Source organism: Emys orbicularis, chromosome 10 (assembly GCF_028017835.1).
Source record: "Emys orbicularis isolate rEmyOrb1 chromosome 10, rEmyOrb1.hap1, whole genome shotgun sequence".
NCBI lineage: Eukaryota > Metazoa > Chordata > Testudines > Emydidae > Emys > Emys orbicularis.
Genome location: NC_088692.1, coordinates 19,963,788 through 19,985,360, shown reverse-complemented (window position 1 = coordinate 19,985,360; position 21,573 = coordinate 19,963,788). Strand labels below are relative to the sequence as shown.

General features: G+C 41.5%; 1 protein-coding gene across 1 annotated transcript in view; it reads right to left on the bottom strand.

Annotated features, from left to right (window-relative positions):
• MYH11 (myosin heavy chain 11) overlaps nucleotides 1-21,573 on the bottom strand; it is a 99,787-nt gene that overhangs the window by 17,235 nt on the left and 60,979 nt on the right. Inside the window, exons 9-30 of the mRNA XM_065411646.1 lie at nucleotides 19,660-19,758; nucleotides 18,725-18,868; nucleotides 15,733-15,828; nucleotides 14,432-14,550; nucleotides 14,103-14,255; nucleotides 12,409-12,582; nucleotides 12,034-12,207; nucleotides 11,354-11,468; nucleotides 10,237-10,430; nucleotides 8,956-9,077; nucleotides 8,775-8,844; nucleotides 8,448-8,608; nucleotides 7,402-7,510; nucleotides 6,622-6,753; nucleotides 5,639-5,845; nucleotides 4,883-5,020; nucleotides 3,772-3,895; nucleotides 2,848-3,019; nucleotides 1,713-1,925; nucleotides 1,205-1,349; nucleotides 903-1,109; nucleotides 46-150 (exon numbers count right to left, since the gene is read on the bottom strand). Coding sequence (XP_065267718.1) covers nucleotides 46-150; nucleotides 903-1,109; nucleotides 1,205-1,349; nucleotides 1,713-1,925; nucleotides 2,848-3,019; nucleotides 3,772-3,895; nucleotides 4,883-5,020; nucleotides 5,639-5,845; nucleotides 6,622-6,753; nucleotides 7,402-7,510; nucleotides 8,448-8,608; nucleotides 8,775-8,844; nucleotides 8,956-9,077; nucleotides 10,237-10,430; nucleotides 11,354-11,468; nucleotides 12,034-12,207; nucleotides 12,409-12,582; nucleotides 14,103-14,255; nucleotides 14,432-14,550; nucleotides 15,733-15,828; nucleotides 18,725-18,868; nucleotides 19,660-19,758 — 3,173 coding nt within the window. The remainder of the gene's footprint in view (nucleotides 1-45; nucleotides 151-902; nucleotides 1,110-1,204; nucleotides 1,350-1,712; nucleotides 1,926-2,847; nucleotides 3,020-3,771; nucleotides 3,896-4,882; nucleotides 5,021-5,638; nucleotides 5,846-6,621; nucleotides 6,754-7,401; nucleotides 7,511-8,447; nucleotides 8,609-8,774; nucleotides 8,845-8,955; nucleotides 9,078-10,236; nucleotides 10,431-11,353; nucleotides 11,469-12,033; nucleotides 12,208-12,408; nucleotides 12,583-14,102; nucleotides 14,256-14,431; nucleotides 14,551-15,732; nucleotides 15,829-18,724; nucleotides 18,869-19,659; nucleotides 19,759-21,573) is intronic.

Below are 21,573 nucleotides of genomic sequence, written 5' to 3'. Positions count from 1 at the left end.
CTTTTTCAATATGTTTTATACAGGTTATCCCAGTGGGAAGCCTACCTGCATATCCTGTAGCTGAGATCCCAAGCTTGCAACATCCTTAGTGAGTTTGATTGCCTTGGTTTCTGCTTCACTGAGCAAACCGGTAACATTTTCCACTTCAACCTAAAGAAAAATCACATTGAATCTTTTCAGTCATTTTGTATAGCTTCAATCCCATCTACCCCAGCTATGTTTGAGATGGGTCCAGACTGAACTCTTGAATCGCAGTTTGTATTTGAATGCCAGGACCAGAACCTGCTCCTGTGCTTCTGGATCACTTCCAGAACCCAAGAAGAGGCCTATTTTCCAGTTCAGATATAATTCAAGATGGCAAAAATCATGTCAGAATGGTGGATATTGCCAAAGTTTTGCTAAGAGAATTTGTGAGATTTCAGTGCTGTGGAACCAATCCACAGCAGGTAAGCATATGTTTGGGGTAGAGGTTTCGGAGAATTCTGTCACAGGCAACTTTATTGAACCTCCCTTTGTCCAGTACAGCTGTAGAACAGCTCCATGCAAAAGGTGCCTTGATTTTGTGCCCCACTCCCTCTGTCACACTCCCTAGCTGAGTGGAGAGGTCTATACCCAATGGAGTGCAACTTGTTATGAAGAAATTGATTCTGAAAAGTTGGTTTTCAAATGCAAATACAAAATAAAACCATATTCTATTTCCACAGGTTTTTACTACATAACATACTAAGAAGCCCTTTATTGCTGCATTTGTGAATTAACAGTTCTTGGGAATAGGCATTTAGTAAGAAACAAGTAATGGTTTGTATTAGCAACACGATTGTGTGGGACCCAGAATACGTCAGTCACTCTATATCCAGTTGTCCCACTGAGCCTCTCAGGTCACCGAAGAAGGTATTTCTTACCTGTAACTTATGGACTTTTTCATTGAGTTCCACCCGGACGCGCTCTCCATCGGTGTATTTGGACTGTAGCTCCTGAAGCTGCACTTCCAGCTTCTTCTTTTTGTACTCCACATCTTGTTTGGCCTGATTTAGTGACTTGATTTCAGTACTCAGGTCAGCATTTTCTTTCTCTAGTGTCTGCTTGGTCTTGTCCAAGTTTACTTTGGCCTGAATGCATAAGGCAAAGAAAAATACATTGTGTAAAAGAAATCCACAATGTCTAATAGATAAACCCATTTTCAGGGTAGTGGTTTTCAGTTTACCCGTTTAAATTGCTCCAGCTGTTCTGTTAGCTCTTCCACAGCTTGAGTATGCTTTTGCCTCATCTCCTGGACCTGGGCTTCATGAGTCCGAGTTTCCTCGTCCAGAGCTCTCTTCAGCACTGTGACCTCCAGTTCCCTCTTTGCTCTGGAAAGCAATACACACATGAATGGAACAGCTAGCAGACAATCGAATCACACAGGAAACTGTGTTATTGCACAGATGTGTGATGATACTTTTATAGTAGCACTTTAGAACCATTAGTTAATTAAGTGTCTTGTCCAATCCTTCGTAGGGCAACACTGTCAGAGCCTGAATAAGAATCCAAGAGTTCCTTGCACTGGGGCTTGTGCTTAGAGCCCATGTTATTCCCTCCAGATGTGCAGATCTTTACACATCACTAGATATGTGTTATGCAATATTTTATTGAAATAGTGCTTTCTGATTTTATGTCTTTTATAGTGATTTTTGGCTACATTTGTTTTTCTACCTTGTGCTAGGTCATTATACCTGAGTTCTTGCTGTGTAGCTGTGCTATCCAAGGTATCTTCAAGTTCTGTTTTCAGGGCCTCCAGCTCTTCACCCAGGTCTCTCTTTTGTTTTTCTGCTTTGTTTCTTGCTGCTCTCTCAGAATCCAAGTCTTCCTGGAGATCAGAGATGTGACCTTCCAGCTCACGGATTTTTTTGAGGGCATTATTCTTCTGAGCAATTTCATCTTCAAGCCTGGACAAAAAAAATATGATGTGTATATATAAAAATTTTTCAAGTCTGTTGAGCTGTTGGGAGCTGGTGCTTTGATTTCAATCCAAATAACCTAAATGAATCCACGTTTTTTTAAATTTTACTAGGAAATGTAATTAATCCACACCAGATAATAGATAAGATAACACCCCATCTTATGTTAGTATAGCTTAAACTGTGTATTTAAGGGTAAGGTTTTCTGAATGACCTAACTCTTAGTCCTTTAGAAATCCATAGGAGCTTTACCATTGACCTCGGTATGTACAGAATTAGGCCAACTCCAAGAGTTTTAGAAAATCCCATCCTAAATATATGTTTGAAGGTATGTGCCAGGTTCAGCTTTTAGCTCATTGTGCAGACAGTCCTAACCAGCATGGAGAGAGAATGACAGAAGTAGATGTGATGTCCTCATCTCTTGGATGACATAGACAATTGGGATGATCACTGGTATCTGCAGAGTAAGACTTTCTCAACTGTTTGACATGTAAGAAACTGGGCCCCCAATGCAGGAAAGAGATATGGAAGGGAGGGGAGAGGAGGCTTGGGAAAATGATTGTTGCCCTGTATGGAAAGACAGTATCCCAGAGGATATTGAGGTGTGGAAGGATTTTACTGCTCAATGCGGGCTTGGTGGCCAATGACATTTCAAGCCCTGATTTCTCATGGCCTGAGGATCCTGCTTCTATTTAAGTCTATGGGAAACACCCCTCCCCCCGCCCATTCATTTGAATGGTTCAGGGGCAGACTTGTAGTAATTTGCAGTGTATTTTGTCTATAACCTGCACTTCAAAGTGCAGAGATCAGATTCAGAGCTGAACTTTCACAAAGTGTGGGTGGGGATTGGTGTGTGCATGTCCAGATCTGGAGTTTCAGCTCAGGCCCTTCTGTCGGTGGAGTTGGATACCTGGCAAGAGCGGCCTGCAGCTCTTCCTCCTTTTTGGCCAGCTGCATCTTTAGTTCGGCAATCTGCGCCTGCAGGTCTGCAATCTGCTCATGCAGATCACTGGCGTCTCCCTCCAGCTTCCTCTTCGTTTTCTCCAGTTCTTGTCTGCTCTTCTCTTCTTTCTTCAGTCGCACTGAAAAAATGGGGATTCTTGTCAGGGTAGTGAGTCAGCCCAAGGAATTCTCAAAGTGATCCTGAACATAGGTACATATACACAGAAAAGCAGTGAGGTCGCTGTACTTCTCCATTTGGTTATACACTGAATACAAGTCAATTTTCTTTTTGTAGTGAAGGGCTAGTGACTTGCAACTAGCACACGAACTTTACTTTCTGTCCATCCATAAATCAGAACTCTGCTCCCCAGTATTCTGAAGCACTACTTTTTGCCATATTTTCTTTCTTGTGCTGACTCTAACAAAATAGGGACCTCTGTTTTGCTTATGCATTGTTCCTATCCCATAGTTTTTGTAGGTTGGGTTCATTCTACAAGAAACACAAATGAAACTGTTCATCTCTTTTACCTTTGTCTGACTTGGATTTTAAAAAAATGATTTGTAATAAATGAAAGCCTGGGTTTCTCATAAATATTGTAATACATAGTTCTAACTGGCCCCAGAATACTGAATCTGGCAAATACCATTTGAAATTAAAAGTGAAAAACAAACATACAAAACAATTAAAATTACATTTCTGCCTACTTGGAAAGAGCCCCCCCAGGACTGTCATTAAAAATAAATTGTATTTGGTAATTACTACAGAATTTCATGTTCCGGCATTTCAGAAAACCTAGATGGTAAATGTATTGTCTCTATTTTTTTAAAGGAGTCTTTTAAAAATACAACTCAAATAAGCAATTGATATAAAACCACCTTTGGTTTACAATACCTTCCAGTTCTGAAATCATTGATTCATGTTTGTTTTTCAGCTTTGTAAGGTTTTTGGCTTTTTCTTCTTCTTCTGCAAGATTTGTTGTTAAATCACTTATTCTCTCTTCAAGGAGTTTTCTTTCCTTAAGAAAAAAAAGTTTCCAATTACAGATAGAACATACATTATTTGTGCCCATGAAATGCCAATGTACACACTAAAAAATAAATCAGATCTTTTTAAATGCGACATTTCCTGACAGTGTCATGTAGCACTTCGATTATAGAGGAGATCGAAAGTGGTGGATGCTTTCTATGAGATTAACTAGACTATTAGATTCTTTATACCCACTCTATGCTAGCAAGTACTTGGGCACCGATTCAGGAAAGTATTTTAACACATACATACTTCAAGTGCATTTCTGAATCATGGCCTTAGAGTTTATGGGTGAAATTCCTTCTGTCCAGAGGACCAGCACAAGGCCTATGCATAATTAAAGCCCTCAAAATAGGAGGTAAGTGGTGCATGAAGTGCTGGCCCTCTGCACAAGGTGACCCTACATACTTAGCTTGATGCATAAGAAGTTATACCAGTTATCCCAGATTGGGAGGAACGCACAGATATCCTTTAGCAAATGTTATTGTACAGCTGTCTTTTATCTCTTAGTATTCAGTTGTTTTAGAAAGCAAGTGGTATGGACATCCATGGAGATGGCATCAAGACATAGCAGTAATATATTTAAACAACAGTTAGATGATTACGTACAATTTTACAAATTAAAAGGAATTAGTGAGTTTTGTGCATAGGGGGAGCTGTCTGCTCTTTCTAGGAGCTAAAGGGGAATGTTTCCACTGATCTTGCTTAATTGCTATGGGGATTTTTGCTTGGAGATATTTTTGCCATTAGAGGACTCAAAAAGCGAACAACATTTAGATTTTTAATAACATTTTAAATTGTCTAGGATAAACATGGCAACGTTGTCACCGGCCCATTCCAGACACAAAGGGCTTATGGCCTGCTAGCTATGTGACTATGAAGTGCTAAGTTATTGTTACCATCGTAGCTGAAGAGGAGAGCTTTTCATCTTACATTGATTTTGCGCTAAGTAGAAAACTGGGCCCATGACACTGACCTTGGTCAGCTTGTTGTTCTGATCGTCCATTACGAGAATGTCATCTTCCATTTTCTTTATCTTGGCCTCTGCTGTTACTTTCTCAAGTTGTAGTTTTTGCCTTGCAGCTTCTTCTTCTTCCAGCTGGTCCTCAAGGTCCTTTTTGGTGGGGAAAAAGCCCCAAAAAACATGAATTCTAGAATGAATGTACTACAGGGCCTATTTTAGGCCTGCCCAAACCTATGTGGGCATATTAAAAGCTTTAAGAAATGGGTGACCCATAAGGGTCTTGGCAATACAGAAGGAAAGATTTAGTAATCTAGCCATTTAGAAAAGAAACTCTTTAAATATTTTAAATTGGGATGGGGAAGAATGTGCCTGTCTACTATAAAGAATTACATGGAGGGGAAAACAGCAGAAAAGCATTCCTACTACTGTGTAGCACAGGGGTTCTCAATCTGGGGGTTGTGACCCCTTAGGGGGCCACGAGGTTATTACATGGGGGGTCACAAGCTGTCAGCCTCTACCCCATACCCCTCTCCGCCTCCAGTATTTATAATAGTGTTAAATATAAAAAAGGTTTTTTAATTTATAAGGGGGGGTCGCACTCAGAGGCTTGCTGTGTGAAGGGAGTCACCAATACAAACGTTTGAGAACCACTGGTGTAGCATATACATATTCCACAAAGTACTATATAGCAGCTACTGTCATATGATCAGTAGTTGCCAATTTTGTCAGTGAGGTGCAATTGTATGAGCTGTACATAGGTTACAGTACCAGCATTTGTTGTTGCAACTTTTTCTTCTCTGTTTGCAACTGATGACTGCGGTCCTCCTCCTCTTCAATCCGGGCCTCCATTTCATGCAAGATCTCCTCCAGCTCTTGCTTCTTAGCAGATAGGCGGACTCTCATCTCTTCAGCTTCAGCATACAGTTCGGTCTCGGCCTGAAGCTGTTCCTGAAGGAGATTCTTTTCTTCACACAGCTATGCAGATAAATGGATATGCATTTAAAACTTAGCTCACAAGTTACCCAGTGCTGCTTTCTTTAAGAAATATGTGGACAAATTGGAGAGACTGTCCAGAGGAGAGCAACCAGAGTAATAAAAAGTTTAGAAAACCTGACCTATGAGGAAAGGTTAAAAAAACTGGGCTTGTTCACTCTTGAGAAAAGAAGGCTGAGTGGCGACGTGTTAAGTCAAATATGTTACAGGCTGTTATAAAGAGGACTATGACCTATTGTTCTCCATGTCCACCGAAGGTAGGACAAGAAGTAATCAGTTTAATTTGCATCAAGAGATATTTAGATTAGATATTAGGAAAAGCTTTATAATTTTAAGTGTAGTTAAACTCTGGAATAGGTTTCCAAGGTAAATTGTGAAATCCTCATCATTGGAGCTTTTTAAGAACAGTTTAGACAAATGCTTATCAGGGATGGTCTAGGTTTTCTTGGTCCTGTCTCAGTGCAGGAGGCTGAACTAGATGATCTTGTGATCATCTCTCCAGCCCTACATTTCTATGATTCCATGGTTCTCCTAGACTGCCACTGAATAGAGATTAGTACACTGATAGGAGGTCTAGGGGTCCAGGCTTTTGAAGTCTGGCAGTGGACTGCAGTGTGCTTTGGTTCAGGTCCATTGATGTTAAGAGGATCAGAAGCATAAGGAGAATAGACCCTTTTGCTGGTATTTTGTAACATTTAATAAGCTTCTAAAAATAAAATAATTGATAAAGTTTCCAGTGGTCCACAACTGTATGTCACCTGATTGTGTTTCAGCTCCAATTCCTTCAATTCACTCTCTGCTTTTTGTTGTCTTTCCTTCGTTCTCTGTAGCTCCTCATCTTTGGCCTGCATTTCTTCCTCTTGGCGGGTGACTTGTAAGAGTGGTTTCACCTGAAAAACCAAGTATGAATGTTGCTTTTCAGCATTTACTTTAGTGAATGCAATATTTATCAAGGATGCCAGACTGACAGCCCTATGGACGAACTTTTGTATTATGAAGGTAGTGGAGCAATACAGCACTGTCAGTTCTAGTACAAGCTTCCCCACACCACTGAGCTTCAGCAACGCTCTTGAAAGGCCACTTCTCTGTTAAAAAGGCTATTTCATTCTTTGGGTCATGTCAGTCCTTTGATTCTCTGATGAGACTTATGAAACGGGACAATTCGAACAAGATGTGATGGGGAGTTGTGATGCAGGGCTCCTCTTCACTAACTCATTTCAACGTCTGATATGAAATTAAAGATCTAAACATGCTAATTCTTCTTGTGTGAATCCTTTTCAGGGGGTTATTTTCATCATCTGAATAAAGACAGAATGACCCATACTTTTAATAACATTCCAGAGATATGTTCAAAACCTTTCTGACAATGAACCTAATCTTAAACCGTCTGAAATCAGTGACTTTTACTGATTACAACGGACTTGGGAGCAGGCCCTATAGGTAGGTAAAAGTCCTTCCTCCTAACTTGACTTAGAATCCTAGACAATCTCTCTCATTTGGAAGGCTGAAGAAAAATTCACTGAATGACAGTCACTTACTTTAGTGAACAGTCTCCACCATTGCCAGTTCCTTAGTTTCAGGTAAGCAGAACAGTTTCTCTGAATGACCTTCATTGCTGTTAACTGCTGCTGTCTCTTGGCAAAGGCCCTATAATTAAATACAAAGCAACTTCCTTCAAATAATCTGATAATAGTGAGCACAAGTTGTCTGCACAATACATTTCAAACAAAACAACGCTGGTGCACAAATCTGTGTGAAAGTTTGAGATGTCTGGTGCAAACTCTCACTTTAAAAGTGTCTCATTATTTGTGGTACCCGTAGAAAGGTGGTAATTTTGTCTGTCTTTTCAGTATTTTATTCTGCTGTTTTTAGAATGGCTTAATTGTAGAGATGGGATCAAACCACAAAATCCAGATCTGAGTATGGACATCTCCAGAATCCTGGGTATGCAGGCAGTCGGATCTAGGCTTTTTATTCAGGTCCATCATTCTTTAATCATACCATATTTAAAGTTGTTCGTTCAGAAGTCTGAGGGCCTTGATGGCAGGGCCCAAGGGAAAAACCTTTATTGTTAATATTTAAAAAATGGGCTTTTACCTCTTAGAGTGCTTAGTTGGTTTAAAATTATTTGGGAGTATGGTCAGGTGACTCAAGTGCCCAGTGCTTCAGGTCCAAGCTCTGTATCAATGGTGTTTAACGCTTTACAAATGGCATCAGCTTTATTATTTATATTTATTATTTGTATTGTGGTAGCATCTAGCATTCCTAGTCATGGACCAGAACCCTGTTGTGCCAGGGGCCATACAAATAAAGAACAAAAAGACAGTCCTTGCAGTTTACAGTCTAAGTAGTTGAAGTACTTCTATTCTATGTAATTGATCTTATTAGATTCTTAAGGGGAAGGAGTATGTCTTCTTATATACATGTACTGCACCTGACACCTTTGCATTACAGTGGCACCCAAAATGTCGCAATAACCATAAACCTCATTTTTTAAAAAAGCCTCAATTTGCAATGCAGATAACTACACTCCGTGATCTACATCGCCATAGACTTTATTGTGTTTTTGACAACGCAGTCTTACTTTCTTGCCAGGTAGCCTCGACTTTGAGCCTGGAAAGCAATAATGACGTCTGTGATTTTCAAGTCTCTTTCTTCTTCCAGATGAGCCAGGACACCAGTTCTGAAGAAGATTTTACTTTGTCCAATCCTGTACAAGTTGGGATCAAGTTCTAATGCTTTCATCTATTGGGAGGGAAACAAGGATATTTTGTGGACTCTGTCATTACAGTTCAGTCTTAAATACTTTTCATTGGAATGGTTTTTACACTGTTTGCAGAAAAAATAACCATTTCCATGTAAAATGTATGTTCCTGACTTTATTAATTTTGGTTGAAAACATTCTGCTCACCATCAGTATACAAGCCTGTTTCCCGTCCATAAATCCTTTAGGAATAGCATTTGCAGCAAGAATTTCATATCTGTAAACAGAAATGGCATAGAAAAGGAAAATCAATTATTTAGCGCAGACGTAATCTTAGTTTCAGCACAGATGAATGTGAATTACAACACTCCAAATCATATTGTCCTACCGCTGGCGGAATTCCTGGAAGACAATTCTGTTGGGGAATCCTTGCCGGCAGATACGAATCCCTTCCAAGACACCATTGCATCGTAACTGCTCCAGCACTAAATGGGCATCAAGTTTGCCAGCCTATGGAATAAAGACATTTTCAGTTTTAGCATATAAAATAAATAAGGAAGGAAGATAGAAGTTTGGAAAGTGTATTACTGGCACAGCATTATAATGGAAGATATGACCTATGAGGAAAGGTTAAAAAAATTGGGCATGTTTAATCTCGAGAAAAGAAGATTGAGGGGGGAACTGATAACAGTTTTCAGATATGCTAAGGGCTGTTATAAAGAGGATGGGGATCAGTTGTTCTCTGCGTCCCTGAAGGTAGGACAAGAAGTAATCGGCTATATCTGTAGCAAGGGAGATTTAGGTAAAACTTTCTAACTACAAGGGTATGTAAGCTCTGGCCTAGACTTCCAAGGGAGGTTGTAGAATCCCCATCATGGGAGGTTTTAAGAACAGGTTGGACAAACACCTGTCAAGGATGGTCTAAGTTTACTTGGTCCTGCCTCAGCATCGGGGACTGGGCTTGCTCACCTCTCAGGGTCCCTTCCAGCCCTACATTTCTATATTTCTATAATACTGTCATCTGCAACACAGTTCTCCAGGTAGTGGGTCATGATCTACCAGTGGATCATGGGAAGGTTGTACATGGATTGTGGGCCTGCTGTGGAGGCCTCAAGGGGGCAGGTTTGGAGAGCAACCCTGCCCCACACTCACCCCACAGTGGTGGCTCCTGTCCCGGGGGCTGGGCCTGGCTCCCTTGTCTAGGTATTGTGACCTGTCATTGCAGTCCAGTGCACCAGTTCACAGTGCCACTCACTCAAATTTGGCCTGGCTGCACCCCTGTCATGATGGAGGGGTGACCAGGCCAAATCTGAGTGGTTCTGTGACCCTGTGCACCAGGTTGCAATGCCACTCACTCAAATGAGGTCTGGCTTTCCCTCTGTCATGACATTAGGGGCAGTTGGGCCAAACCTGGGTGCTGCTGTGATCCCATGTGCCAGGTAACAATGCTCAGAGCCATGTCCAACACCATGGACAGGAGCTGCCATTTTGGGGTGAGTATGGGGTAGCTTCCTCTCCAACCCATCCCCACTCCTGGAGCCTCCCCTCTGCATGAGGCTGGGATAGGATTTCCTTAGTAAAAAGTCTGGGAATCAGTGGAGTCTACAGTATACTGTTCTAGTTACTAGAACTTGACAAGAATAATGAAACCTGAGCATTTGAAACGTACCCTTTTTTCATGATTTGGAATGATACAACGGACAAAGTTTGGATTTGTGTTCCTTAGGGTAGTCATCAGCTTGGTCAGTTGCTCCTTATAGAGTTGCCCAACAGTACGGAACATGCCCTTCTTGGTTTTTGAAGCACTAGGGAGTGAACTTTCAGTCATCTTTGCCATCTGGTCCAGCCCCACTATGCGGTCCACTGAAACATAAAAGCAACGGTGAATGGAACCTCTCAGACAGGTGGTCTTCAAAGTTCATTGCTTCTGGCATAATTGCACACCTTATTAAAATCTAGTATAATCTAACCGTATATTGTGGTACTATATAAAAGTTTAGTAGCAACAGTCATAGATATAGGCAAGATTAAATATCTGGTAAGGTCTACCACTTCTGTGTCAATGCTGAAAATACAACTTGTTACGGACTGATGACTGAATACAGTGCTGTTGAACACATGGCTATTAATATAGAACACTTAGCCCTTATATATGGGTTTACATCTACCCTACAAACATTATGCTCGCCTCACAACACCCCTACACAGGTAGAATTATCAAGCAGGTTAGAACTGGGAAAACTACCCACCACCACTTCCTGATTCCCACCCCAGTGTTGCACACATTGGACCACACTCCCTTCTGGGTCATTTCCCCTGATTATCTCAATGTTTGGGTTATCCTCCAAGTCCTTTGGAAAAATGAGGGTTTTGCTGTTTATATTGTACATATGTTTGTACAGCTCCTTGTGATTCTTTTAGATTAAAAGTGTTATGTAATAGAATATCATACTCAAAGGGGCCAGTGAAATTACACCTCCTTAGCAATGCCCATGGGGCACTCATTTGAGATGTGGGAGTGAGATATGGATTGTACATGATCACTCTTCAGAAGTAAAATCAATATAAGCTGCTCAATGTTACATGTTCAATAGCAGATACATGCTGAATCTTCATTTTCATGATCTTTTTGGATGGCATTTTTAAGTAAGTAATTGATTTGATGGAGCTTAAGCCATACATGCTGTCTCTGAGGAGTACAGTTTAAGGATTTAATAAGCTTAGGTCCTAAAGGATGATTGACAGCTCTTTACACAACATTACAAGCTTAGCGTTCAGATTCATACCATCTTTCCAAAGGTCTGCCACAAATTTGTCTGAAGACTGATTCAGCAGAGAAGTCACATTGTCATTTAGTGGATCCATGTTCTTCGTTAGCCAGGCACTTGCACTGTAGTCAACCTTTAGAAAATATCACTCATGTAAAAATCTGTTCTCAGTCAGGAATTTTGATAGTGAGGACCCTGATCCTGACTGGGAACTTTGGGCACTATAACAATCCAAATAATAACAATAATGTGAAATGCCCTGTGTAGATAGGATTTGCTCACATGGATTAAGGTTGGTACATGCGTGGCTCTTAAAGGTTAATGCACTCATATTTTGGGGGCCCAATCCTACTGCCATATCCACATCACTGGACTCCTGCTATCTTTGTGAATTTGTTTGGAGACTCCAAAGTAGTGGCATTTTTGAGAAACACTTAGCTTTGGACTAACTCTGCTCAAATTGAAATCAATGGATTTCACCAGGGATGGACTTCAATGGGAGCAAAATTAGATCAGTTCTTGAGTGCTTTCTATATGTTACAGAATGAAAGCACTTTTTATTCCAGCAAACTGAGTCACTCTCAGTACTTTGATTCTATTTCTTGGCAATCTCTCACACTTTGGCTGTATATTTCACTGTTTGGACATCAAAGAGTTACAAGTTTTGTATAGTAAGAGAGCTTAGTCCTGTCCAATACCCTTCCTGCATAGTGGATTATGGAGAACTCAGTTTTGTCTTTGAGTTGTTTAGGCTTCTGGAACTTGGCATGACTGCCTTGTTCTTGACACAGTTTCTCTACAAAAGATGTGTCTGTAGCTTTGGGGAACCAGCACTCTTCATCCAGGAGAGCCAGGACACCGGGCGGGTTGTTCTGCAACATAAGCAGTAGACACATCAGTCATATGCAATGAAAGAAAATCACCTTCAATTTCCTCTAGGTTATTATTAATCATACTCTGAAACAATGGAGCCAAAAAGTCTAAGGTTACACAAAGCCCCTGTTGGACTGAGATATAAGCATCCCTTATCCAACCTACACAATGTTGTCCCACCTAAAGACATGTAATCTTACCGGTCTTTCAATCAGCTCAATGCAAGGTTGCAGATCAAGGCCAAAGTCAATGAAATTCCATTCAATGCCCTCACGCTGATACTCCTCCTGCTCCAGTATGAACATTGTGTGGTTGAAGAGCTGCTGAAGTTTCTCGTTTGTGTAATTGATACACAATTGCTCAAAAGAATTGACCTGAAAATGGCATGAAAGAACTGAATTATTACATTTAAAAATAAATGTACAAGAAAAATGTGAATAGTAAGATAACATTTTGTATCTTCTAGTTCTTTTATTAGTAATAATCGTTACATTATAAGGGAGAAGATTTTACTATCCTAACTTTGGCTTTACATGAACATTTACATTAAACTCTTACACATTAGGTTAACCAGCTATAGTTAAAAGCAACAGAGAGTCCTGTGGCACCTTTAACACTAACAGATGTATTGGAGCATAAGCTTTCGTGGGGGAATACCCACTTCGTCAGACGCATGTAATGGAAATTTCCAGAGGCAGGTATAAATATGCAGGCAAGAATCAGTCTGGAGATAACGAGGTTAGTTCAATCGGAGGGTGAGGTCCTCTGCTAGCAGTTGAGGTGTGAACACCAAGGGAGGAGAAACTGCTTTTGTAGTTGGCTAGCCATTCACAGTCTTTGTTTAATCCTGATCTGATGGTGTCAAATTTGCAAATGAACTGAAGCTCAGCAGTTTCTCTTTGGAGTCTGGTCCTGAAGTTTTTTTGCTGTAAGATGGCTACCTTTACATCTGCTATTGTGTGGCCAGGGAGGTTGAAGTGTTCTCCTACAGGTTTTTGTATATTGCCATTCCTGATATCTGACTTGTGTCCATTTATCCTTTTACGTAGTGACTGTCCAGTTTGGCCAATGTACATAGCAGAGGGGCATTGCTAGCACATGATGGCATATATAACATTGGTGGACGTGCAGGTGAATGAACCGGTGATGTTGTAGTTGATCTGGTTAGGTCCTGTGACGGTGTTGCTGGTGTAGATATGTGGGCAAAGTTGGCATTGAGGTTTGTTGCATGGATTGGTTCCTGAGTTAGAGTTGTTATGGTGCGGTGTGTGGTTGCTGGTGAGAATATGCTTAAGGTTGGCGGGTTGTCTGTGGGCGAGGACTGGCCTGCCTCCCAAGGTCTGTGAAAGCGAGGGATCATTGTCCAGGATGGGTTGTAGATCACTGATGATGCGTTGGAGAGGTTTAAGCTGAGGACTGTAGGTGATGGCCAGTGGAGTTCTGTTGGTCTATAGTTAAGTTTGTTAAGCTACAGTTAAGTTTGTTTTCTCAACTCAATGTAATTCTCAATAGTTTTATGTAGGTGCCTCTTTATCACTGAAGTAGTACGAGTTTATAATCCACTTATTGTATTTCTTAAATTTCCGAGTACCCAACCTGCCTCTTTATAAACGTCACAGAACAATGTTCAGTATATTCCCACCCCACACAGGCCTAGTGCGCTGCTTAAGGCCCCAGTCCTCCACTGAGGATGGAGCAGGATGATCCCTGCATCCATACAGAGCCCTTTGGTACTGTGCAGTTGCAGAGGGTCTGCCCACCTGGTTCTCAGAGCAGGATCAGGGTTTAAGACTTTTAGAAAAGGACAGATAATGAGACTGACGAAAACGAAAGAGTGAAATACACAAGTGGGAAGTTAAAATGTTCAGATCATCTTGTGCCAAATAGTACATACCTCAAAAATCTCAAATCCAGCGATATCAAGGATCCCCAGGAAAGACGCTCCTTGTCTTTTTGTTTTATCCAGAGCTTTGTTCACACGACTAAGAATCCAACGGAACAGACGTTCATATGTTGCTTTGGCTAAAGCCTCTATCGCAAAATCTGCCTATTAATGCAGGGCAGGGAAGAAGATATGAAATGAATGAACAAATCAAAATCAGACGCTATCTTCCATATAGAACAGTAATGGGGTGCGGGGATAGGGTTGCCCGTTCCCCCACACACACACACCGATTTTTAAAGAAGAAAGTTAGCAGAGTTAAGGAGATCACAAATTGATACCTGCTCTTTGGTCTGGGCTTTCTGAACAACATCTCGTCCAACTTTGATCCGTGGTGTCAGGATTGCCCTTGTGAAATCTGTCACGTTAATACCCATCAGGTGACACACTTTCTGTGCAGCTTCAATCAAGAGAACAAAATTCTATTTCACACTGGATTTTCTCATGGTAGATCAATAAATGTCTATGCTAGGAGTATGTCTAATGATGAACCCATTATCCCTCCATTCCATTAAAATATCTTCCTCATGCATATGCGAAAGAGACTCCACAAGTGTCATTCACAACACCAGCAGCATATGCATTGTTCAGCCACCTAGGGACTCAAGATCACCAGATATGATGCATGTTAATTTTGTTAATTTAAAGTGCAGAATCTCTTTTTCAATAGTTGCAGCATCAGTGGAAATCAACAATGAAAATGAGAAGACTGGTACAAATTACAATTTACTTAACAGTCTGTGATGGGGTGTGTTTCCACACTGGCAGTGAAATGATTAATAGGAGTCAGAGAGCAATTAGCACACCTGGTTGCACCTGGAGGGTGGGTCAGGCCCAATTAAAGTCAAGACCCAGCTAGGGAGGAGCTGGGTGGTTACTATAAAGAGAAGAAGCCCAGACTAGAAAGGAGGCTGGAGGAGGGACACTGGAAAGACAGGGGAGTGGTGCAAGTTGCTATGATGGTCCCTGAAAGAGAGTAGGAATTGGACTTCTGGGGAGGAAGCCCTGGGAGGTGTTGCTCATTACAAGAGCTGGAAGGAACATTGTAGAGCCTAGAGAGGATAAAAGGGGCCTAGAGATGGACCAAGGTAGGAAAGCCAAGGAAGCCAGGGGTCTAAAGGAGCAGAACTTGACTGCTCACTGCAGTGGTACTGAGCTGTAGAGGGAGGGCCTAGGCACTCCTACCAGTGACTGGGGAAAGGTGGTGTGAACCTCCCTCCCCCACACACACATCCTTGAGACAAGGGGCAAGGGCTATGGAGAGCCTTGAGACAAGGGGAGTGAAGACCACAGGGCCCAGAGTTGCGGGTCAGACACCTGATGTAAGGTCACTGGACAATTGTTTTGTGGGATTCTCTGTTACCCTGGAAAGAGTCAGACTGAATGTGACCTGGCTGGCGGGCTGAGTGGTGAGAAGAGGCAGGGCTGGAGTCAGCAGAGGTTTCTGGATGAGGCGAGCCTGCTACACTACATTATGCCACACTATGAGGGTGTGCACAAGCAGTGACTCCACCTTTGACACAGACATTTTATTATGCTATTCATGGTTTTCAATTTAAATTTTGAAGAGATAAAATTATACCAGTGTCATCTGGCATAGAAGCTTGATCAGTATTTCTCTCCTTCTTGAAGATAATATTACCCAGCTGTAGGACAGATGAAACAACCTTCAGCATCGCTGTAAAATAAATTAAAGAGTAAAATGTCAGGAATTCTATCAATAGAAATAATAGTCATATAATCCAAAATGACTGTCCCCTAAACAGCTATTTTATAGTGTAGACCATATCTTAAGAGAGTGTCTCTCACGGGTTTACCTCCCCTTCCGTTTATGATGATCAGGGCCATCTCCCTGCCTTGGTGACTGCGATGCACCAGGAGCAACTAAAGCAATTGCTTACACAAGGAAGTCATGTTAGAAAAGCAGGTGGTGTATCTGTAGCTCACTTTGAATACAGTTTAATAGCTGGAAATAAGAAGAGCAGCCAGCACCATGTCAGGTATTCATGACCACCACTTAGTGCTCTGAGGACTGTTGATGGTTCATGGACCATAGGTTGGGAACTACAGTGTTGTAGTACGTTATTATAGTAATTGTCTTAAGATACTTCTAAGAGCAAAAGGATTTGTTAACTTATCAATTCCATGGAATTAAAGTGAAGCACATGTATAAGTCTTGCAAGATTGGGGCCTAAATATTTAGTATACAAAACATCATCTGATTAAAGTGCAATTCCAAAAGTGTGCATTAACATAACACTGCATCGCCTTAGATGTTAAAATACATTGTCACTTTACAAACCAGATTGTCTTTCAGGGGTTAATTCTTCTTTTTGCTAGACTCCTAGACTTGTACAAGCAGAGAATGATGCTTCAGCAGGTTCATATTTTGGGGGTCCAGGCGTGGGGGATTAAGGGATCAATACAAAGAATTACTATTGATGCCAGTGAGAGGTGCAGGCATCATCTCCTCCTGCATGCCTTGATGGGAGACAAGACCTGCCACCTTTATTAAAATAGACACTTTTGAATCCAATCGGGAGAGGTGCTAAATTGCTGCTATGCAGGGTTTAGCACCCTCAGTTCCTAATGAAATCGGTGGGAGCTGATGGAGTTCTCAGCACCTCACAGGCTCAGTTTTGATCGATGTGGTCAGTAATAAGATCTCCATTGTCCTGGCCACCAGGTGTCACTTCAGGTATGAAGACTAACACAACCTGGGGGGGAAGCGGGGGAGGGGGAGAAGCACACATACAGTGTCATGACAGTTAAAACCACAAACTGACAGTTAAGAGGGTTCTTCTATGTCTGCATTTGTGTACATTTTCAAGATAATTTAGGCTGGTTGTTCATTTCCCTCTGTCCTGAACCTGCAGATAATACTAGTATTAACTGCTCAAGGCAGGCCCAATTCCTTCAAATTTAAGTCATAATATTTTGCAACTTTTTTTTTTTGGTCATCTTTGTTGGAAAGTGCCTAAAAACTAGCTTTAAATGGTCATTAGTAGTGATCATGTGTGGAGTTCTGCCAGCTGGGATGCTTAAAAGTCTGTCCTTTAATAGCCATGTTTTACCTTTCAAGGCCCAATTTTTAAAGTACTACTGGATGTTGACAACTGTATTGATGGTTTGGCATTCAAATGGGTTTGGAATGCATGTAATGTTCCCTCACCAAGCAGCTCTCATGGGATTTGTCACTTCTGACACTGATGAAAAAAACCTTTGTAATTCCTCACTTACACAGACAGCAAAAAATGTAGAAATAATTTCAGGTGATCCACATTTAAGATACGTATGCACTACATATCTGTGTTTGTTCTATGCATTATATTTTGTATATAATCTAATACAATTTATTTTCTCATTCTAACGTACATAGTAACTCTTCTCATCTTATAACTTATTCCATTTTCAGTAATGGAACTCTTGACAGTTTAATCATATTCTGGGTGGGATTTTCAAAGATGTTCAGTTTAGCCATTATTTCAGTGGGGACAGAATTAGGCCAATGCTAAGTGTTTTTGAAAACCTCCACCCTAGAACAACATATAGCGCTTACATAGCAATTTCTATTTTTGTCAATCTTTTCAAACATATAATCAATTAGGCCTCCTTGCATAGCAAAGCCAACATTCACCCCAGACTTCCTGCTGCATCATCCTTCCCCCTTTCTTTTTGTATGAAATGGTTAGAGAGCTGAGGTGAGGCTGACAATGGCTATTTGCCAGGGTTCTATTGGCCTCGCTGACCCCAAACCCCATGGATCACCTGCCAGACTGACACATAGAGAAGCGGTCTCCTGGTTTTTTAGGGGTTTTCCTCAAGCATTGGCAGTATGAGCAATTTAATCACCAGGCTGTTAACTGCTGACCAGTGCTTGTGTTATATCATCTCCTACAGAGATTTTGTGGGGCGTTAATGCTGTTCCATTACCACTAACTAATTCTGCTTTGCATGCTACATGGCCCACAATGGAGAGGAGAGCATGCTATGTAGTACAGCTATCCTCCAACATCATCCCTTATCCATCTGATTATATCTCCCTTGATCATACAGTGTTAAGTTCCCATGTTATTCTTGCAGATGGAACAGAGGCAACTGTATGTCTGGGAAGATTTCCTCTGTGGGAAAACCCTGGATCCCTTTCCATGGGAGTTGTGTGGTTTTATTCACCTCCTCAGCATGCAGTAGAAGGGAACATAGAGTGGCATTAGTCCTTCGAGCACAAGCACACTTTGAAGGGAGACAGGTATTACCCCATTTGACAGATGGTGAATCTGAGATAGAGGCTGAATGACTCACAGAGGTTTAGAACTCTGGGATTTTTGGTTCCCAGTCCAGTGGCAAGACAATGCATCTCCAGAGAGGCCTGGACATGAGCCTTGAATAAAATTAACTTCCTAATATGAAACTAGATGTTCATTTACATGCAGCTTACATAGTGGCACATCTTGAGAAGAATCCATTGCTGTACATGTGTGCACAGAGATTACAGCAATATTTCTTACTTTTACAAGCATCAACTTATTGCTCTATGTGCTTTACTTGACCTAAAGCTTGCTAGCAATTCTTACCAAGCTGCTCCTCTTCATTAAAACCCATAATTGCCATGGCTTCCAAGGTCTCCTGGAACATCTCATCATCTTGCTGACCAGGAATAGGCACGTTGCCATTAGATAAAAAGGTATAGTTGTTGAAACTTTCCAGCAATAAATCCTCTATAAAAGGTGAAGAAAAAAATCGACTTAGAGAAAAGATAATTTAACACACACCCATACTAGAAATCAGAATCTCATCGATTATTCAGAGTATAAAGTCTGCTTTTAAGTTCTCAAATCTTTGGACTATTAAGTCCATTCCCCTGATGCAAAGCAGACAAAAAAAATCAGTGGTTTGCCAACTGGGGATTTCCCTTGTGTATGGAATTTTGGGTGGTGTAGAGTTACCATGACCTAAATTTTCAAAAGTTACTAGTGAGTTTGGGTGCCTCCACTCACTAGTAGCTTTTAAAAATGTATTCTCACAGCTGCCAGTGAAGATGGAATGGCTATAGGAAAGAGGGCATAGCCAGGGCATCTTTGTCCTGGCAATTCCTGATTGCTGGAATGATCCTAAAAGCCAGGCGTGCACTATATCCCTGAGCAGTGCTGTGCACTTCCTGACCATTTGGGATCTGATCCTTTGTTTCCATCAAGCTTTTTCAAATTTAATGTTTTTCTAAAAAATTCCATATTTCTACTCATTTTAGAAGTAGGCCTTTTTAGATTTGGGGACTTGCACCTGATCTATTTGCGCTGGGGTGACCTGCGAACTGCAAACCACCAGTTATAGATGCACATAAGTTGGGACATTTCTACAACTCTTGAGTAGAATTGTTTAGAACAGCCAAGGAATTCATTACTTATAACAAGGATTGAATGAAATTACAGTTTCAGACATTAAGATCAATTACGTAACTCAGCCCTTCACAACCGCTGCTCAGATAGTTCAGCTTAAGAAAGTAACTTACTTTTCATTTGTTCCCCAGTGCCAGCGATCATATAGTAAAAGATATGAAAGGTCCGCTCATCTCTAGCCTGGCGAATAGCACGAGACTTTTCAAGCAAATCTGGACGTTATGTATGTTAAAAAAAAAAATCTTATTGGCATATTTTACTCAGTGCATCCTAACACTGCCAATTGCCTTAGTACAACCAGCGGCACATGTTGGATGTTAGCTTGTCTAACAAACATGGGTCTGATTCTGCAATCACTCGCTTCCATATGCAGTGCTTATTAATGATGTCAATTGAAATACTCACAAGAAGTGATATGAATGCTCGGTTGAGTGCTTACTACCATGAATAATCCCATTTTGTATCTGATCAATGGCGCTAAACATGGTAGCATTCATTATGTGTAGGCCTAGGTGTTTACAGAACCAGGCCTAATCTGAAGAGTTTACATGATATCTGTCATGTCATGCTGTGATGCCTTTCTTCCTCAAGAGTATACTAGGATCTGATTCCCGGACGGGTTAAATCTTTCAACATCAACCAGTGTCTTCAGCACCTTTCCAGAAGCACTGCTCTCAAGGTTGGTGTAAGAGATATAAAAATAATAATAAACTGTTTTAATGAATATCTAATCTGCTAAAATTAGAGTTGGCAACACGTACATATGGCACAGGATCTGCAAATGAAGAATTGTGAAGAATAGTGCAGTAATGGTTCTTTTAAGCCCTTGGCTCTACACCATGGTTTTCTGAAGGAACAGGATCAGACCTTTAGTTCATAAGCCAAAAACTTTAAAGTTTGCCTCAGCCTGAACATCTTCACTGCAATGAAAGAGTCCCTTAGCCTAAGCCCCCAAGTCAGCTGACATAGGTCAGCCACAGGTTTTTAACTGCAGTGTAGACATACCCTGAGGCTACATCTACACTACAGGGGGGGTCGATTTAAGATACGCAAATTCAGCTATGGGAATAGCGTAGCTGAATTCGACGTATCGCAGCCGACTTACCCCGCTGTGAGGACGGCGGCAAAATCGACCTCCGCGGCTTCCCGTCGACGGCTCTTACTCCCACCTTCGCTGGTGGAGTAAGAGCGTCGATTCGGGGATCGATTGTCGCGTCCTGACGGGACGCGATAAATCGATCCCCGAGAGGTCGATTTCTACCCGCCGATTCAGGCGGGTAGTGTAGACCAGGCCCAAGTCTGCCATTTGAAATGGAGGAGGAGGGGGAAAGGATGTGCAGACCAGGTAGGGGAATCTGCAGAATCTGCATCAGAAAAGCTGTTTGCAAATGTCCAGCATTTGGATCTAGGTGGTGCACTCCAGTGCCAGAAATATTGGCACGGAACAAATATTTTATGAGCCCCAAGGATAAGTCATGTCTGGCAAGGCTGGGTTAGCAGTACATATACAGACAAGGTGACTCCGGAGGAATGGAAATCCTCCCATCAGTTTGGCAGGAGAAGTTTAACAAGGGGAAGGGAATTTTAGGTGATTCCAATACATTCCTGCTGGACAGCACCTCTTGTCAGTTTAATCCTGATTCCTGCATCTTTCCTATTGTAACTTTGCTGAAGAAAAAGTAAATGTCTTATGGATTAGTGGTATTGCGATGGCACCCCAGTCATGGACTAGGACCTCGTTGTAGTAGACGCTACAAAAGACCGTCTCCAACAGCATATTATCACTAGTGTTTTCTTCGAGTCCATCTATTTTAGTACTTACACGGGCCTCAACGCCATAGTACCTAAGCATCTCATACACAGTGAATTTATCTGCACAGCCCCATTGAGAGGCAAGGAAGTATTAGCCCTCTTTTACAGATGGGGAAAACTAAGCCACAGGAGTAAGTGACCTGCCCCCGTCACACAGATGCAGAGCTGAAACCGAACCCAGATCTCCCAAGTCGGGGGTCTTAATCACAAGACTT